Consider the following 16,703-nt stretch of genomic DNA (forward strand, 5'->3'; position numbering starts at 1 on the left):
CAAAGACATGCATATGTATTTTCAACTACATTCCCTGAATGCTCATTCCATTGAGAAAGTCATTTATATTGATTGCTTTTCCAGGCATCATTTAATATGATACATATTCACTTGTAAATATCGACCTCTCCCTGCTGCCCTGACATTTGTGCCATAAATACTTGCATGCAAGCTTGTGAAAATATAGGAAATGTTAAGTTGCTGCATAAGACTGGATTCAAACAGTAGCAGGAGAATGGGCTTTTTGTTTAACCAAGGGTAAATGTGGTTAGAGTAACGCATTTTTTGGCAGTTGTGCAGCAGAGAAGGAATGATTCAATTTTCAAGGCTGCCCTCAAGTAGCATTCAGTTTTCATAGACATACAGCAGGATGGCCACACTTAACCCATCATTTAATGTGTGTTGATTTGGCATAACTGTAATTTGGTTACAACTAATAAGCAGTATGAAAATACAAGTTATCTTTCTAGTTGTTGAGCCCCAACACTGCTGATCATATACCGCCCCCTGCTGGAGTGACTTCATGACTGTAGAGAGCTGACCGGTTGTGTAAAAGACTTTCCTAGCCAGTGTTGTGACAAATTTGTCTTTATTTTTAGCTTGATTAAATGGCAATGATACAAACCTCAAATCAAACATCATTAAAGAGAATACCAAAAGAACAATGGCACAGCTAATAGGAAACAAAATGAAGACAAAATACCCACTATACATTTTAAATATGTACAACTTTGATAAATAAACCAATACTGTCTAGAATTATGATTGTTTTGCATTTTTCATAATTTCCCTAGGATTAGTGCGTAGAGAAGAGCAGAGAGGAAAAGAACCAGGAAACAAAGAAGGCAGTGAGTGAGGGTCATGAGCAGCAGGCACAGATGAAAAACACGACCGCTCGACGCCCAGCGCCGACTGTGATGCAGAATAGTACTGTCACACAGTTCAGTTTGCCATTCGACAAACCGACTGCTTCAGCATGACCATTCGCCACCCTGACCTCCATGTTTTGGTTCAGCGCAGTACATTCCTCTCACACCTAGCAGTTTTGTATTGTTTCACATCACAATTTAGATCCTGAGTCGGGACAGCCCATTCTTTCGCAGGCATAGCTTTTACTGAACCACACATTTATTTGTGCCACGTTAAAGCCTCTATAACAATATGTCATATATTATGTCTTATACATAAACAACCTGAAGCACAGTTTTGTACAAAGATCAATGAGGTCTGTAAAATGCATGTGATTTGTTTTACCATTGATAAAGGTATCCCTGTACAAAGCAAATCAATATTAAATGCAGGAAATAAAGATGAAATGTTGTCGAATGGGGGAAGAAACTGTCGCTAACCAGTAGCTTTTCTCGTGATGTTTCATCTAGATCAGTGGTTCTCAACTGGCCAAGCTTCAGGGCCCACTTTTTCCTTCGTCAATCAATCACGACCCAAAGTTATGAACCACTGCAGTTATATAATATATATATATGCAAGGGAGATTATATCCCTTCAAAGAACTAAAGTATACTTTAAAAAAAGTTTAAACTGATGATGGTCATCACGTTTTCTAGAATCAGAATTGAACTTTAAGAAATAAAAAAGGCACATATTGTTTGTATTAAATAATAAGAGAGATTTAGAATCAATCCTGGTAACTCACCGCACATGAAAAATGTGACAAGCTGAAATCCCAATCCCTGAGATTTTTAAAAATACTATCATGTAAATTACGTATTCTGGTAGAGTCTGAGAAGAAAATAAATACATCTATTATTATTACCCGGCATATTTCATAATATTTAATGCCATTTACCGTTTGTTATTTTGTCCTGCCAGCTGAAGCTGCTGCTCCTCACAGACAGGAGAGAGAGAGGGAGAGCGGCTGTGTAAATGACTTAAACTTGTGGATAAACTTTTGGGTCGCGAGAGAACCACTGATCTAAATCGACCCGGCCACATGCAGCAGTAACTTTACTAAGAATAAAATTAAGTAATGGATTTGTTTTAAGACAAAATAATATAAAAATGTATGGGAAGAGAAAAAGAAATAGGGCCACCATTTCTAATTTCCAGACAACTTACGAGCTCAAAAAGAAGCCTAGGGTCACAAACAGTCGTCCCTTTAAAAGACACTAATCCTCAGGATGCGTCTCCAGAACTTTCAGGAAATGAAGAACATGAGTCAGATACAACTCTGAGACCCCGTCCAGACATGCATACACCCTCACCTGCAGCGTCCCACAATGCAGCTTCACATTTACAAAAACAGTTCAGTCGGGGACACAGATGAGGCTTCCACTCCTCACATGGCTGTCCTGAACAGGATCCGTGTCACGTCGAACCTTTCAGAACGTCATACCAAATCTCCTGAGTGGCAACTTTTTTATGTTTTCTTTTTTTTTTTAAGTATAAAACTAACAGTTGGCAAATCCGACCCTCCCTCCCCCCCACCCTACCCTGCAGTTTCAGTTGCAAGACCTTTTGCTTATTAACAAAAGTAAACAAACAAAAGAGGAACAGACATTTAAAGCTGTAAAAATAGACACGTATTACCGTTACATATTAAAGCACGTCAGAAAAGGTATTTACTTTTCTATCAGGAAGCGAGGAATATTTTGGTTGGAGTGTCACACGCGGTCAGACCTGCTGAGTTTAGAGGATGTGTGCTACGGGGGACTGCATGAGTGTATGCATGTTGTGTGCGTGTGCAACAATGTATATGGGAATTATGTTGTTGGTTTTCTAAGCATCTTCAAAAGGGGACTTTGCCAGCTTATACAGCAAGATTTCCTTTCAGCTTCATAGACAGAGAGCACAAACAAAGCTGAGAGAGGAGGTTAGAGGAGGTTAACGGACACTTTGGCCCGACTCTTATCTAGAAACCCCAGCATGCTTCCTGTTTTTCTGGCCTGTAGAGTCCCAAGTCCTAGAGAAATCCCCTGCAGAGGTCTACAGACCTAAACCGCGGCCTCTGCACCCACCCCGGCAGGGCGAGCAGATACCCGGGCCCCCTGCTCGGTCAAGTGCAACATCTGGAGCGCAGGGTAGCTCTAGTGCCTCTTCATGGACGACACCTTCTTCTTCCTGGCTGCCAGCATCTCGTAGAATGGGTCCCTGCTGATGGCAGCTCTGTGGACGCAGAGGGAAAAGTCAGTGTTCCTGCTCTTTCATACTACTGGGATGTAAGACATTAGCATGCAGGTAAGGCACAATCATGTGCAGAATGTGTATGCAGACTTGTTACATCTAACATCTGCAATAACAATTTCAACATAATCAGGACTTCCATTTTTTTCCCCTTCATATCTTATGGTTCCTTGAAGAAAAACCTTAGAGCGTGATTAATCCGAGTTCAAAGCGACACAAAAATAGGATCTATTGCACTTCACATGCACTTCATAATGGCAGGCCTTTCAGAAGAGAAGGAAACGTGTTTTACTTGATGCTGTTCATCCATTCGTCCTTTTCCTCCGCTGTGGGGGCGGAGATACGGTAGAAGGTGTGGTTGCCCTCCACAACGCGTCCGTCGGCCTCAGTCTTGCAGGCTTTTATAACCTGGTCCTTGTTGTCTGGGATGAAAAGCTCAAAGCAGTTCTACAGGTGAGAAGAAAATGGAGGTTAGATATTATAGAAAACATAATGCCTACATAAAAACAACTGTATTCATCAAAACAATTCGATAAACTAAAACCTAATTTACCGACAATTCTATTTGTGTGCACTATCTAGATTAAGAAATCCCTCTTATGGTATTTTGTTCACTTCTTTATTGTGTTGTTAGGACCTTACTGCCAGTGAAATTGATGAATTAAACTGCCTTTCAAGCTGTAATTGTCACTTAAATGTGAAAAAAGCAGTGAAATTCTGCAAATAATCCCAGGTTTTAATTTCCTAAAAAGGGCAGCACTGAAATGAATCCTCCATTGTTGTCAATTTAGAAAATGTCCAAATCCCAGTTCTGTGTGTAATCAAAGAAATGTCCAGCAGAGGAAGCTGTACTCACAGGCTTCTTATCCTCCACCTCCTTGATGCTCAGGTTCTCCAGTGGGATGATTCCTCTGGGCTCTTTGTCCTGAACAAACACAAAACCTGTGAGTGAGAGTGCTGCACACGGGGGACAGCGAGAACAGAGATTGTTCTCCACTGTGACTGAGGAACTGAGTTGTACTCACTGTGGTGTACTCAAAGTAGTACAGACAGTTGTCTGTGAGGATGAACCACCTTCTCTTCCAGGTTTTAACACGTCCTCCTGTGGAGCAAACAGCAAGCGTCAGAGAGGCTCAGCACAACGAGAGACAGCGAGAGAAACGAGCACCGAGGCACCGGGTCGAGCAGCAGACAGGCAGACAGATGTATGGCAGACAGACAGATGACAACTACAGAGGACTTCTTTAACTGCCAGCTATTCACCCTCTTCCACCATTGCATCATGCGCTCACCATCACCACTAGTTGAGTTATTTTCCTGACTTTATCCTTTCCCCTAATGCTATGCGATAGAGCTCCATGAATGTATTGGTGTGTCTGGGAAACATGCTCACTGTTTCTCTTTCATTAATAGCTGACTCGGAGGAATGAGTGTGGAAAGCCAGGATCAATAGACAGGATTCCGATCTATTTGCTTTGCACTCACTGAACTTAATGAACTACTGTCCAAATGGAGTAACTAAGAGACAGGTATAAACGTGGAAAGCAGCTCAAACGACTGCAGGAGGAAAGTAAGGCTGAGGATTAACTTCTCTTCCTCGCCCAGCGGGGGCTCTCTGATCTGTAGCTGACCTCTGACCCCTTTTGTCATCCATAGTTCCTGTGAGGGGGATGCCTGATCACAGTAGCAGATGGCACTCTCTATCTGGGAGGATGGGATGCCAGCAAACAGAGGCTCATTGAGCTCTGCGCCTGCAGCTATGCTCAGCTTCTCTACAGGCATCTCAGACTTGAATTTCCTGTGTGTTAAGTAACTTCTAAGTCTTATAGTAGCAGTGTCCGATGAGTGGGGGGGGACTCGATTTCTTTCTGAACTCGACATGAAGACCTAAGCTTCGTCTAGACTAAGTTATCCCACCACCAATGTTAGTAGAAAGCTGCATTGTGAAACCCATCTACCAGGAGAGTGGAGGCTTAGAGGGAGTTTGTATACATTTAGAACACACACATTTGATCATATAGCAGCAGCAGCAGCACTGTATATGATATCCCATCACATCACAGATGCCATAACGGGTCAAACACTTCAGTCTACACTGGTTATGATCTACAGACACCATCAACACACGCTTCACCCGACAGGCAGAGATGGAGAGCCCCCATCGCCACATCTCCACTTGTCAGCGTGATGCCAACAGAAAAGCAGACACACAAGAAACACACAGACGCGATGGCAGAATCACACAGCTGACGGCCCGAGGTGATTGGTTCAGTCGGAGGTTGAGATTCATGGTCATGTCAGTTCCTGTAGCTCCAATGTAAGAGAGATGACCGACTCCCCCTGCAAGAATATCTGGGACGAGGCGGGACGTCCCAGCAGATTGTTGCAGGGGTATGTGCCCTGGACCTGAGAGGAGGGGGGGAGGGGGGCACCCATGCAAGACCGGACTGTGGGAGGCTGGGAGAGTAAAGGTTTGGTGGGAACAGGGTTTGTTGTCTAGTTGTTTATATTTTATGATTCAGCTGAAAAAGAAACTGATTTTATTCTCATTTTTTTTTTCACTTCCTGTTTTGTTCCAACAACAATGCAAAACCAAACCTCTAAAACAGGGGAGTCCAAACATTTTTCGCAGAGGGCCACATACAGAAAAAGATACAAAGGGCTGGGCCCCTCACTAATGGGGAGGTATACATCCTCATAAATTAAGTCATCAGTGAGTAAAATCCATCAAATGTAGGTAAATTTATCTTGATAACTGAATATGCTTTAAGGAAAAACGGCTTTCCATTAATAAGCTTTCATTTATTTTGTAACAAAAAGGTGTTGGCAGCTTTAATTGACCGAATTTATTAGAAAATTGGGCTTATTTACAAATTAATACAGTGTAATATATGTTTACATTTAAGAAAAGCACAACTTTCATGTGTATGTCATGTATATTCCATTATCATGCTCAGGCCAATTGAAATTGGACCCCGGGCCATAGTTTGGACACCCCTGCTCTAAACTATGTAGATTTCATGTGCATGGGCAAGCAATCATGAATAAATCCCCTTCAGCTCGCTCCTCTGCCCACGCTTCTCTCCCACAGTTTGGTCCAGTCCAGCGCCAGCCGGTCCCCACGGTTACCCTTCAGATCCATTTTACAGCATACGATAAGAAGAGCAGAGCCACATGGTGGTGCATTATTCCCTTTCCGTGCAACCAGAGAGCAAACAACAATAAGCTGATGGGTTCCTGGTGAATTTGGAGAGTCAAGCAGAACTCTTTTGTTGTGCTCACTGTGTGGCAAGAAGGGCATAATGCAGCTTCCAAAAAAACACAGATCAAAGAGTGACCACCACGGCATACAGAGAAAAGAGAGGCAGGCTGGTCACAAAGCCTCAGCTCCCCGAGCCGAGCCCATGGTGTGGCAAAATGAACCCGCTGAGTGCCCAGCCACCACCCACAGAGATAAAAGAGTGTGGACAGACCACCAATGACAGACTGCACAGACAAACATCTGAAGTTCAAATGAGTCAATGGAGAGACAAAAATAAAGACAAATCTGCAGCAAAAAAACACAAAAAAAAAGCCCTGCCTGAACATTTACAAAACATGAGAAATAGAACAAAAAGCATGGCGGACCACCAAAAGCACCCGAGAGATGGACTAGCGTTTGGGAAGAGCAGGTGTACATACCTCCTGAGGAAAGACAACAGCCAAAAACATGGAAACAAACAAACGGAGAGGAAAAGAAAACAAAATAAATCAAATTAAATGATAAGGAATTATTGCACCACAGTCCTGTTAATCTGGTTCCAGGGAGGCTTTGATGCACTGCTTTACAGTTTTCATTTTGAGGGGTCAACAGATTTTACAGATCTGCTGTTGTTCCATCAGCCCACAAGGGGGGGTTGTACTCAATGCCACAGCTACTGTAAAGCACTACATTAAATATCACCTCCATTTTTGTTATATCCAGTCATTTACCCCTGATTGTTTTATTAAAAACGGCCAATCCAGAGAGAGATATTCTTCACTTTCTCGTTTAAATCGGTTGTAAAGATTCACAGTGATTGGAAGATTCAATTTCCCGTTGAACATTCATGCGCTCTTTAATGAAATGAAGTGTGAATCTGTACAACAGAGAGAGTTCTCAGAGGAAACGGAGGATGAAGAGTTCAGGGGTCCAGGTTTGTGCTTTTCTTTTGGTATTGTAAGTACTGTGACATTAGACATCCTGGGAAACATTGGTTACAATACAGCTGCATGTATTAGCATCATTGTGTTTAAGTCAAAATAATGTAAAAATGACCATCAAACATAAAACTTTAAAAATGATGTGTGATGAGAGTTTCCACTAAGGTACAGTCAGTGCGCTTTACTTCTCCAGTAAGATCTGAATTCAAATGTCTACAGAAAAAAGCTTAATCACTCAAAAATGCCCTCTAAAGTAACATTTTCTCAACGTTTTGTTTGTGTATGGACTTGACTTACAAGCAATAAAGTGATCATTGTGCTTGTGTGTATGAATCTGCCCTGTGGTCAATAATTCAAAGGCCTCCACATGAGGTTGTCTGATCTCAAAGTCATATTTATAATACATGTAAGCGGGTAGCGATGTCTTCAGATGTCTCAGGTCGAGTGTCTATCAGCTCATACACACCTCAATTTATACACACACACAAGGTAAACATGGGTTATCACTTTTTGTAGTCTTGAGATACTGGACCAATATGTGCCATTATGAAAACACAATGTAATCAATCAGCAAATGAGAATTAGGTCGGGGGATTCGTACCCAGATAATTGTGCACGTGCATTTCCAGTTTCACTCACCCAGTTTTAGCAGCCAGCCCTCTCTGTCTGGGTTGAAGAAAGTGTGTGTGAGGTCATTTCCGTCGTCCTCTGGGATTTTGAAAGGCTCGTTCTTGATGCTGTCGTACAGATTCTGCGATAACAGGAAGTGGAGTGTAAGCACAGAGCGGGAGGAGAGTCATTCACAGTAACTGTGTCATACATCCAGACTGACCCGGAGCAGGTCTTCAGGAAGGTCTCCCCCTTCGTTGATTCCCCTGTTCATGGAGATGAATCGCTCCACAGTGGGCTTGTCCTTCACGTTGGGGTTGTGAAGGCTGGTGTTGAGCATGATGATGGCAAACGACAAGATGTAACAGGTGTCTGTAACACACACACACACACACACACACACACACACACACACACACACACACACACACACACACACACACACACACACACACACACACACACACACACACACACACACACACACACACACACACACACACACACACACACACACACACACACACACACACACACACACACACACACACACACACACGAGAGTTGAGCAAACGGTTGCTGTTTACCATAAATCTGCTGCCAATGTTTAATTTAGTGCTTAAATATAAATGTAAATCAGCCGAGCTGAAAGGACTGCACTTAGGGGATCGTGGTGGAATGGAGAGGAGCGGATAGGCACAGCTTCGTTAGCGGGGAGAGTGGGCGGGAGTGAAAGGCTGCGAGTGGGCAGCTAAGTATGCGAGTGTTTCTGGACGTGCACTCTAATGTGTGTGTTTACTAAAAGTCAACGTGGCCAGCACAAGACTGATGCAGCAGCACTTAATCGGGCCTGTTAGGCTGTTGAGAAGCATGCATTATTCACATCCATCTGCAGCCGTGTTGGAGGCAGGCTGCTCGCTGATGTGGACATTATTTCCCAAAAGCCAGACGCTGCTGCAGAGCACAGCTCACCTCAGCAGACGTGCTGTCTGCTAAACAAAGCACTTTAGGTATCAGTTCCGACATGCAATTAGATCTCAATGCTATATGGAAAATGAAGTCCTTCATGAAGGAAACAAGTTTATCTGCAGTAAAAAAAACAAGTCTTTTAATAGGCTATTATTAATATTGCAGACAGAAATGGCTATATTTGAGAGTAAATAAACCTTAATCTGAATTCATTATGTTGTTTGTTCCCCTGCTCACACTCGCTCTTTGGATTTTGACGACAACACTGAAAGCTGCTATCCATGGTGTGCTGCGGTACCTGTGGACTGGAAAACGCCAGGGTTGCATTGGCAGTAGCGCTGAGCGAAAGCCTCCATCATGCGATCGATCTTCTGAGCTTCTCCCGGTAGCCGAAAACTCCACAGGAACTGTCTGTGAGGGAACACAGCTCAGTGTTCAGCAACACTCACTTCCACTGTGAAAGAGCTCTCAACACTGAAACTGACAAATGGGAGGATGCATGTTTCTGGGGAGAGGCCGTCTTACCTCAGGGCCTGGACCAGGTTCAGGTCTGTGAACTCATGAAGCTCCACAAAGGCATGAAGGACTTCGATATTGAAGTCATCTCTACAGGGACAAAAACAGAGCAAAGGTCTTACTGGTGTACATCTGAAAATTGGATTTTCTACATAACCAAGGCAAAAAAACACAGGAGATTAACGCTGCAACTACAATGATTATACTCATCATCAACTCATCTTCCAATTATTCTCTCAAATACCCAACTGATTTTTTCAAACTGACTAAAACCGCTCGCTGCCTCATTTGAAAAGTCAACTCCATCAGGAGTGTGATCTGACTCATACTAAAGGCTTGATGTCTGTGGTATTCTGCATTATTCCATCAAATATAATAGAACAGGAAAACCCCCCCACCACCTCCGTCTCATTTATCATCTGATCTTGATCATGATATCATCCCTGACCTTCAGGCCCCTCACAGTAAGTGATCTTCCCTGTGGGATCACGGGAAGGCTCTAAGGGAGCTCTCGCTGACAGGGTCTTATCCAGTCACTACTGTTCCCAGTGGACGAGTGACCAATCATATCTCAGGGCTCTCACGCCATTTCAGCCTCTCTTTGATGAATCAGAAACACTTGGAGAGGTGATGACAGTCATACTAAGAGCCTCCATCCTCTGCCTGAGCTCCATTTCCTGGCCCTCAGAGACACACCCTGACTGTAACGCTGCCTGCCCTACAGCCCCTGGGCAGCGCGTGCTGTATGTCTGGAGTGCAATCGTTGTCTTCCAACACGTGCGTTGTCATGTCTCTTGATCACGTCACATGAGTGAGTAAGATAACCAAAGACAGATGCAGCAACAAACATCTTGAGAGGATAAATGTGGGTCCAATGTACTTGAAAGGAAGGGTGTGTTCCTGACCAAGAGGAAGCACAGCAATACGGAAAATATGCACTCGCCATTCGAGGTTTTTATCGACCACATGGATGGCTCCGGGTGAGTCATGGTGGAAGATGGTTAGATAGAGGAAAAAAAAAAAAGATCAGTCTTCATCCTCACCTCTCTCCGAGGTAATCCCCGATGGCTGTCTTGTTGAGGCCCTCGCCTTTGTAGAGGAACTGAGCAATGTCGTCGCTGGTGTTCTTCAGCAGGTCGTTCTCAATCAGGAACTGGATCCCCTGAGAAAGAGACCCCAGGTTACTTCCTTCCGGAGAGCATGTGGACTGAATCACATTGCTGAAAAACCCCGACTGTTTCTTCCACCTACCTTTTTGGGGTCCATGTTGAATTTCTTACGGCCCATGGCCACCTGTTTATTCCTTTGCATATTTTTCCTGGAACACAAGAGGGAAGGTTGTTTTTAAGTCTGGCTTCGTGTCAACACAATGTACATACAGCTCCAGAAAAAAATGAGGAGACCACTCCACATTCATCTCCATCTCTACATGTATGGCAGCCATTCCAGTGTCCGTTGAATTCCAGCAGAGAAAATAATCACGTAACTCAAAGAAATTTCTACTTTTCCATAGCTGTATATACATGTTCAAATCAAAACTCACCTTTTCAAAACTGCTTTTAATCTGTTAATTAATGTTGTGTTTTACATATTTTAGGTGTGTTGTTTTGAGGAATTTTACCTCTGTAAAGTGTCTTTAAGTTTTTAGAGAACATTATTATCACATAATCAAGCTCTGGTATTTCTGGCAAGAAGGGATTCAACTTATATTACCATTTACAATCTCCCAAAACTCAAGGAAACGTCTCGAATAGCTTGTTTAATCTAACCAACCAAAACCCAAACATATTAAATAAAAAATATCCCAGAAGACTCAAGACCTGGAACTGGTTTTTTTGGGGTTATTTTGGCAAACAATTATCATTGCTCCACTGTGGATATCTGTATGCTTTATGGAACGCAAATCCAACGAATGTCTCGGTCAGTAACACTAAATGCATTTGCTTCACTTCCTGAAAGTGTCTTCCACATAAACATTGGCCGAGACTGGCCTGCCCCCCCCCCCCCCCCCCCCCCCCAATTGTGACGACAAAGCCTCGATAAAGCGTTTAACATCATGCATATGGGAACGTCTCATTTCTCAGGGCCTGGAGTAATTCAGGGGTCAAAGTGCATTCAAAGAGTCCGCTGTCACCATGGCTACATCTCCATCTCCAGCCGGTGAGAGGTCACCACTTCTTCTTCCCACTAATTCGCTCCCAGCAGCATTCCTCTGGGCTCTCCACTGTCTGACGTTCAACAGAAGAGGCGGCACGGCAACACGGACTACAATGCACTTCCTTCAGAAATGGATTGAAGGAAACTTTGAGAAAGTGCAGTTACCCTTAATGGGTTTTATATCCAAGAAAGATAATTCGGTAGCTGATGGGATCCCTATCCACTTGAGTAGACCAAACATCAGCCCTGCCTCCCCTGGGACGGTCCATTGTCTGCCTCTGCCCGTACACCCACTGCATTATTCAATGAGGCCTCTCATAATGGGGGTGCGCCTGATGAAACATTTAAACTGCCTTAAAAGCAGCATTGGCCATTTTAGGAGCGATTTTGGTTGTGAGCAGATCACCAGACCTGCCCATCGAGCATATGAATTATTGATAGCTTCATTTGCTAAGTTAATAGAAGGCAAGCAACAAGCCAATACATGCGAAAGAGAGGGAAATTGTTTGTGAAGGAGGGGGGAGGGGAAGAGAAGGGGCGGTTCCTTTTTCCTCACCTCTCCTCGGTGGAACCCAGGTTCTCGATCTCACTCGTCACTTCTGCTATCTCATCCTTCAGCCGCTGCAAGAGAGATGGAAAATGTTAGATTAAAAAATGTCATCCATCAGATGCCAGATCATTTCCCTGAGCTGGGAGGAGCGTGGATGGGTGTGACCGACACAAACAACATGCAAAGTGTGTGTATGTCTTGATTAAACAGTGCCGAGGGAGAGGCCATCATCTCTGAGTCACCTCTGTTTGTCTAGAAGCCAGGTGGCCTTTTATCATATCCGGCCTTTTATCTCAGAAATACTCACATCGGAAACCAACGGCTCCACAAAGAGCATCTCATGCTCCTGATGAGCTGGAACATCACACACACACACACACACTGGTGCCCTGCCAGCTCTCCTTAGTTCCCTTTAACCAAAAACGGTCTACAGTTAATCTCATATAGACTCACGTGTTTGTTTGTTTGTGTGTGTGTGTGTGTGTGTGTGTGTGTGTGTGTGTGTGTGTGTGTGTGTGTGTGTGTGTGTGTGTGTGTATGTGTGTGTGTGTGTGTCTGTGTGTGTGTGTGTTCTCTCCAAGCAATCCTCTTATTGTGAATTCGATTAGGCGGAAAACATTGAGGGATAACCGCAGTGAGATGGCGTAAAAAGTGGATTGTATTTTGTGTAGCATTTCAGAGATTAATGGTCTTAGAGGCAGGTTTAGTCGATCCAGCCGGGAGCACTGTTGCCAGCCCGGCGCAGGGGGGTGTCAGCGAGATGAAAGTGTGGAATAATAGAACGTAGCATGAGAGGATGTCCCGTACAAGGGTAGAGTTGATCCTTAATCAAGAGAGAGGCTGCGACTAAAAGGTTACAATCACGGAGCCTCTCCATTCAAATCCAGATGTGGCGTTAGTTTATCATTTCTCATCCATAATACATCTCACTATAGGCCAAACCACAAAGGGAACATGTGTGTTTTCAAGGCCTGCACAATCACAACACATTCCTCAGATGCTTTCCTCCACAAACAAAGGCTGTACTCATATGGGAAAGTGGGTGTTTGTGGTCAAAGGAGGGTGTGGGAGTTGAGGAGGAGGAGAGGGGTCAGTGTGCAGACTACAGAGAATGAGAGTAGCTGGGGGGACTCATAAAAAGAGAAGGTGTCGGATCATGCCTCTAGCGTTTGTCCGTCAGGGCCAGGGGAAGGTGAGGGGCCCCCCGAGACGTCTGGAGGCCAACTCTCCAGAGCAGGACAGTACTGTCACCCCAGGGTGTCATCTGCTTAAAGAGCCGAGTGACAGAACTGATCCGAGCTTCAACAACCAGCTCTTCTCTGAGGCATGGATAAAAATATGATCCGAGGTCGTGGACAGGAATCAAACTAACCACTTTAGGGACATTCGGCCAAGCTGATTTGAATCCTGGCTCTCTTTGGAAATCGGAGAGTGTTCGACTGGCTGCATGAGCATGTTCCTAATGAGAGCATAATCCTGTTTATCTTATTTTCATACTCACGTTTCATTCAAAAACACATTTAAATGAAAACATCTAAACGAGAGAGCTTGTATCCATAAAGATAGCTCTTTGTTTATACAGGGCATCCGTACAAACACAAATGGCTAACCAGTTAGAAATGGTTAGCTAAGGAAGTGAGCCCTTTGGCAGGAAATACCTCACATTCCTCTCGGGTTGAAATGTTTGAAATGAATTCCTTGCTAAAGGAACATTTGTACAACTGGGGAGGAGATAAATGTTTAACCAAAAACAGAGGAGTTGTAGCTGAAGGCAGTGGAAGGATGCCAAATGTCTGGACCTTGTCAGTTTGAACATTAAATCCCTGTTCCTCTTGAGCCCCTAAATCTCCAGAGGATGGGCGGTTCACTTAAATATTCTATTAAGATTAAAGCAACTGGGATTTTAAGTGTTAACGAGTCCAATCCTTATAAATATAAAGCTGTATCAGGCAAACTTACTATTATTTTGTTGTAGTCACTTTTTTGTACTGATAAGTAAGTGTATTTTCAAAAAATATTGTCCCAAAAGATCCCAAACACCTAATGAGATTAAAAAGGTTTAAGATTAGAATGCTTTTAAGCCCATTTACTGTTTCGGTTCATTTGTGCACATAATCATAACAACAACAAAAAAACCCTGTATGCTATCCCAGTATTACCTGAATGTCCTCCAGCAGCTCCTGCTTGCGCCGGCGGATATTCTCGAGCTCCTGCTGCTCCTCGGGGGTGAGGTCGTCCGGCACTGGGGAGGGATGAGAGAGAGGATGAAAGGTTAGGACAGTCGCCGAAAATATAATGCACCTTCTCTATCTGTCTCCTGAGGCGTGTCCCTGACTCTCACAGAAATGCTATCAGAATTCTCCCTGATAGAGGGTGACATGATAAAGCGTGCGGAGGTCTAGCTTCAATGAGAGTCATATAAGAGTTTTCCCAGCAGCATCAGATATTGTAGGGAGGAGAGGACCGCAAACACTCTCAGTGAAGGAAACATCTACAGTAATTGAAGTGTGCACTAGCAAGGAAGGAAGGGATCAAAGGTGGTGTGAACTGTCAGACTGAAGCCAGGCAGCACCAGAGAAGCACAAATGTGACAGGTCTCAGAGCTGCTGTCACTCACACTGTAGGCAGCTATAATAAGCTCTGCTGAGTCCTGAGGGGCGAGCTCTGTGTCCTGACCGATGGACAAAGTGTGTGTGTATGTGTGTGTGTGTGTGTGTGCACACAACCTGCCCTACTAGCATAAAGGGACACCAGCAGTGTAACTATAACAGCAATCTAAGCACAACCTCTGTTTTTTTTTTCCTTTAGCCCTGCGCTTGAAGACATTTCACCGTATTGCTTCGCCATTCTATTTTGGACTCCCATTCGTCTACCAAAAAAAGGTGAGAGGACAATATTAAATGGCAACTTTCAATGTATTTAAAATGCCTTCAATCTCGTTTTTACCTGCTGGAGAAATGCATTAATAATCCACCTGTAACAACAACGATTTGTTACTGAGTTTCCTGTAAAATCATAACGAAAGTCTGCGCCCTCTGAGGTTCGAGAAGCAAACCATGTGTTTTTGTAGACACAGAACAAAAGATCCTTAGTGACAAACTTTCTGGACACTTTCACTCATTCCCCCAGTTCCTAAGCACCAGCCCCCTCATGGGCCCTATCATTACCTCAGCAGCAGGGTTCAAACGTTAAAAGGGGTCGAGGCGAGGGTTGACTCTGCTAACGGTTAACAAGCTAATGGTGATAGAGTTATGGAGAGTCCAGAGGAATCTTCAACACAAGGGTTCAGACTACTCATTTCATAACCTTCTGTACCAACGATGAGCTGGAAAATCTTTACTAATTTAAACAGAATAAAAATGCAACATTTTCGCGATTAAATGTGGACGCAGTGTACCTGCAGTAAGAGGTCAGTGAATGAAGGTTAAAAAGATCATCAAAACCTGGCGCAGCAATCGACGAAACAAAGACGAGGCAAACCATCCGGAAACTATAAGCTCATTGTGCTTTGTTCACAACTTTACAGCGAAACATAACAGCTTTTTACATTTTCCCTTATAGAAGATTCAATCCTCGCTTAAAATCCTCAATAAATGTTATCCTAGAGATAAGATCTATATGTGGAAGCACTTTTAATAACAGAAGGTATGCTCACCTGAACATATTGAAGCAAATACCCATGACATTTAAAGGAATGTCTGCTTATATTTAACAGGGATAATAGACAATAGAAGCCCAGAACAAGGGTCTTATAGTGGGCTGATAAGGATCCCCAACACAAAGCCATGTTGTCTTCTCCTCTTTCATTCAGAGAGCTGGGGGAGCCGTCCACACACATCATACCTCACGGCCTACAGTCTCCCTGGCAAACCAGCCGTTTGCATCCCTAACGTTCCGGGTATCCATGGCAACAAAACTGTTCTCACTTACAAATGAAGTCCTTGCATGACTTTTGTTTTGGGTCAGACAGTTCCCTCACATTGGAGGAGACTTGATACAGACTGAGAAGCATAAACAAGCACACAGACACAAATGCTAAGCTAAGTGCTGACAGGTTTAAGTATGTTTGTACTTCCAGTATTTATTGACCCTGTCTGAGCTCGACTGGGTCAGTGGTAAGTTTCTTCCCTTCTCTGGAAGTATGATGTGAGGTTGGACGGCTGGTGGATGCAGAAGAAGAAATCGAGGACCAACACAACAACAGCATTCCTGGTTTAAAAGCAGGACCAAAAAGAAAAGGAGACAGGACAGAAGAGCGGCAGAAAAGGAGACTATAATTTAAAAGGAACTGAGCAAAGGAACGTTATCATTTGAGGAAACCATCTCTGTCTCAAGAGCGCAAACAAAGACCTTGTCAAAAGTCGGTAGCTTAGCCCACGAGCAAATCCTTAAAGGGCAGGATTTACCTACCAACCCATCTGCTGTCAGCCACACAATCAGACTTATAGCCAACTCACATCACTGCCTCTCTAAGTTCAGCAAAAAGGATCCAGACCACATCAGGGAAAGGAAAGGCCCCACCAACGCATGAGCCTGAGGTTGGGCACCAAATGGGTGTCTTTTCCCTAAAACCAGCGGA

General features: G+C 43.8%; 1 protein-coding gene across 4 annotated transcripts in view; it reads right to left on the reverse strand.

Annotated features, from left to right (window-relative positions):
* Positions 1–572: 572 nt before the first annotated feature.
* Positions 573–16,703, reverse strand: part of cyth1a (cytohesin 1a) — a 38,863-nt gene continuing 22,732 nt past the window's right edge. For 3 of the 4 annotated variants that reach the window (XM_063904219.1, XM_063904218.1, XM_063904220.1), the window contains exons 2-13: positions 14,284–14,366; positions 12,131–12,195; positions 10,669–10,735; positions 10,461–10,579; positions 9,427–9,507; positions 9,200–9,312; positions 8,156–8,304; positions 7,962–8,074; positions 4,167–4,245; positions 3,998–4,066; positions 3,434–3,588; positions 573–3,123 (exon numbers count right to left, since the gene is read on the reverse strand). In XM_063904219.1, the coding sequence (XP_063760289.1) occupies positions 3,045–3,123; positions 3,434–3,588; positions 3,998–4,066; positions 4,167–4,245; positions 7,962–8,074; positions 8,156–8,304; positions 9,200–9,312; positions 9,427–9,507; positions 10,461–10,579; positions 10,669–10,735; positions 12,131–12,195; positions 14,284–14,366 (1,172 nt within the window). In that variant the 3' untranslated portion in view covers positions 573–3,044. The remainder of the gene's footprint in view (positions 3,124–3,433; positions 3,589–3,997; positions 4,067–4,166; positions 4,246–7,961; positions 8,075–8,155; positions 8,305–9,199; positions 9,313–9,426; positions 9,508–10,460; positions 10,580–10,668; positions 10,736–12,130; positions 12,196–14,283; positions 14,367–16,703) is intronic. The other variant, XM_063904217.1, reaches the window with a different exon arrangement.

This window comes from Eleginops maclovinus, chromosome 16 (genome assembly GCF_036324505.1).
Source record: "Eleginops maclovinus isolate JMC-PN-2008 ecotype Puerto Natales chromosome 16, JC_Emac_rtc_rv5, whole genome shotgun sequence".
Classification (NCBI taxonomy): Eukaryota; Metazoa; Chordata; class Actinopteri; order Perciformes; family Eleginopidae; genus Eleginops; species Eleginops maclovinus.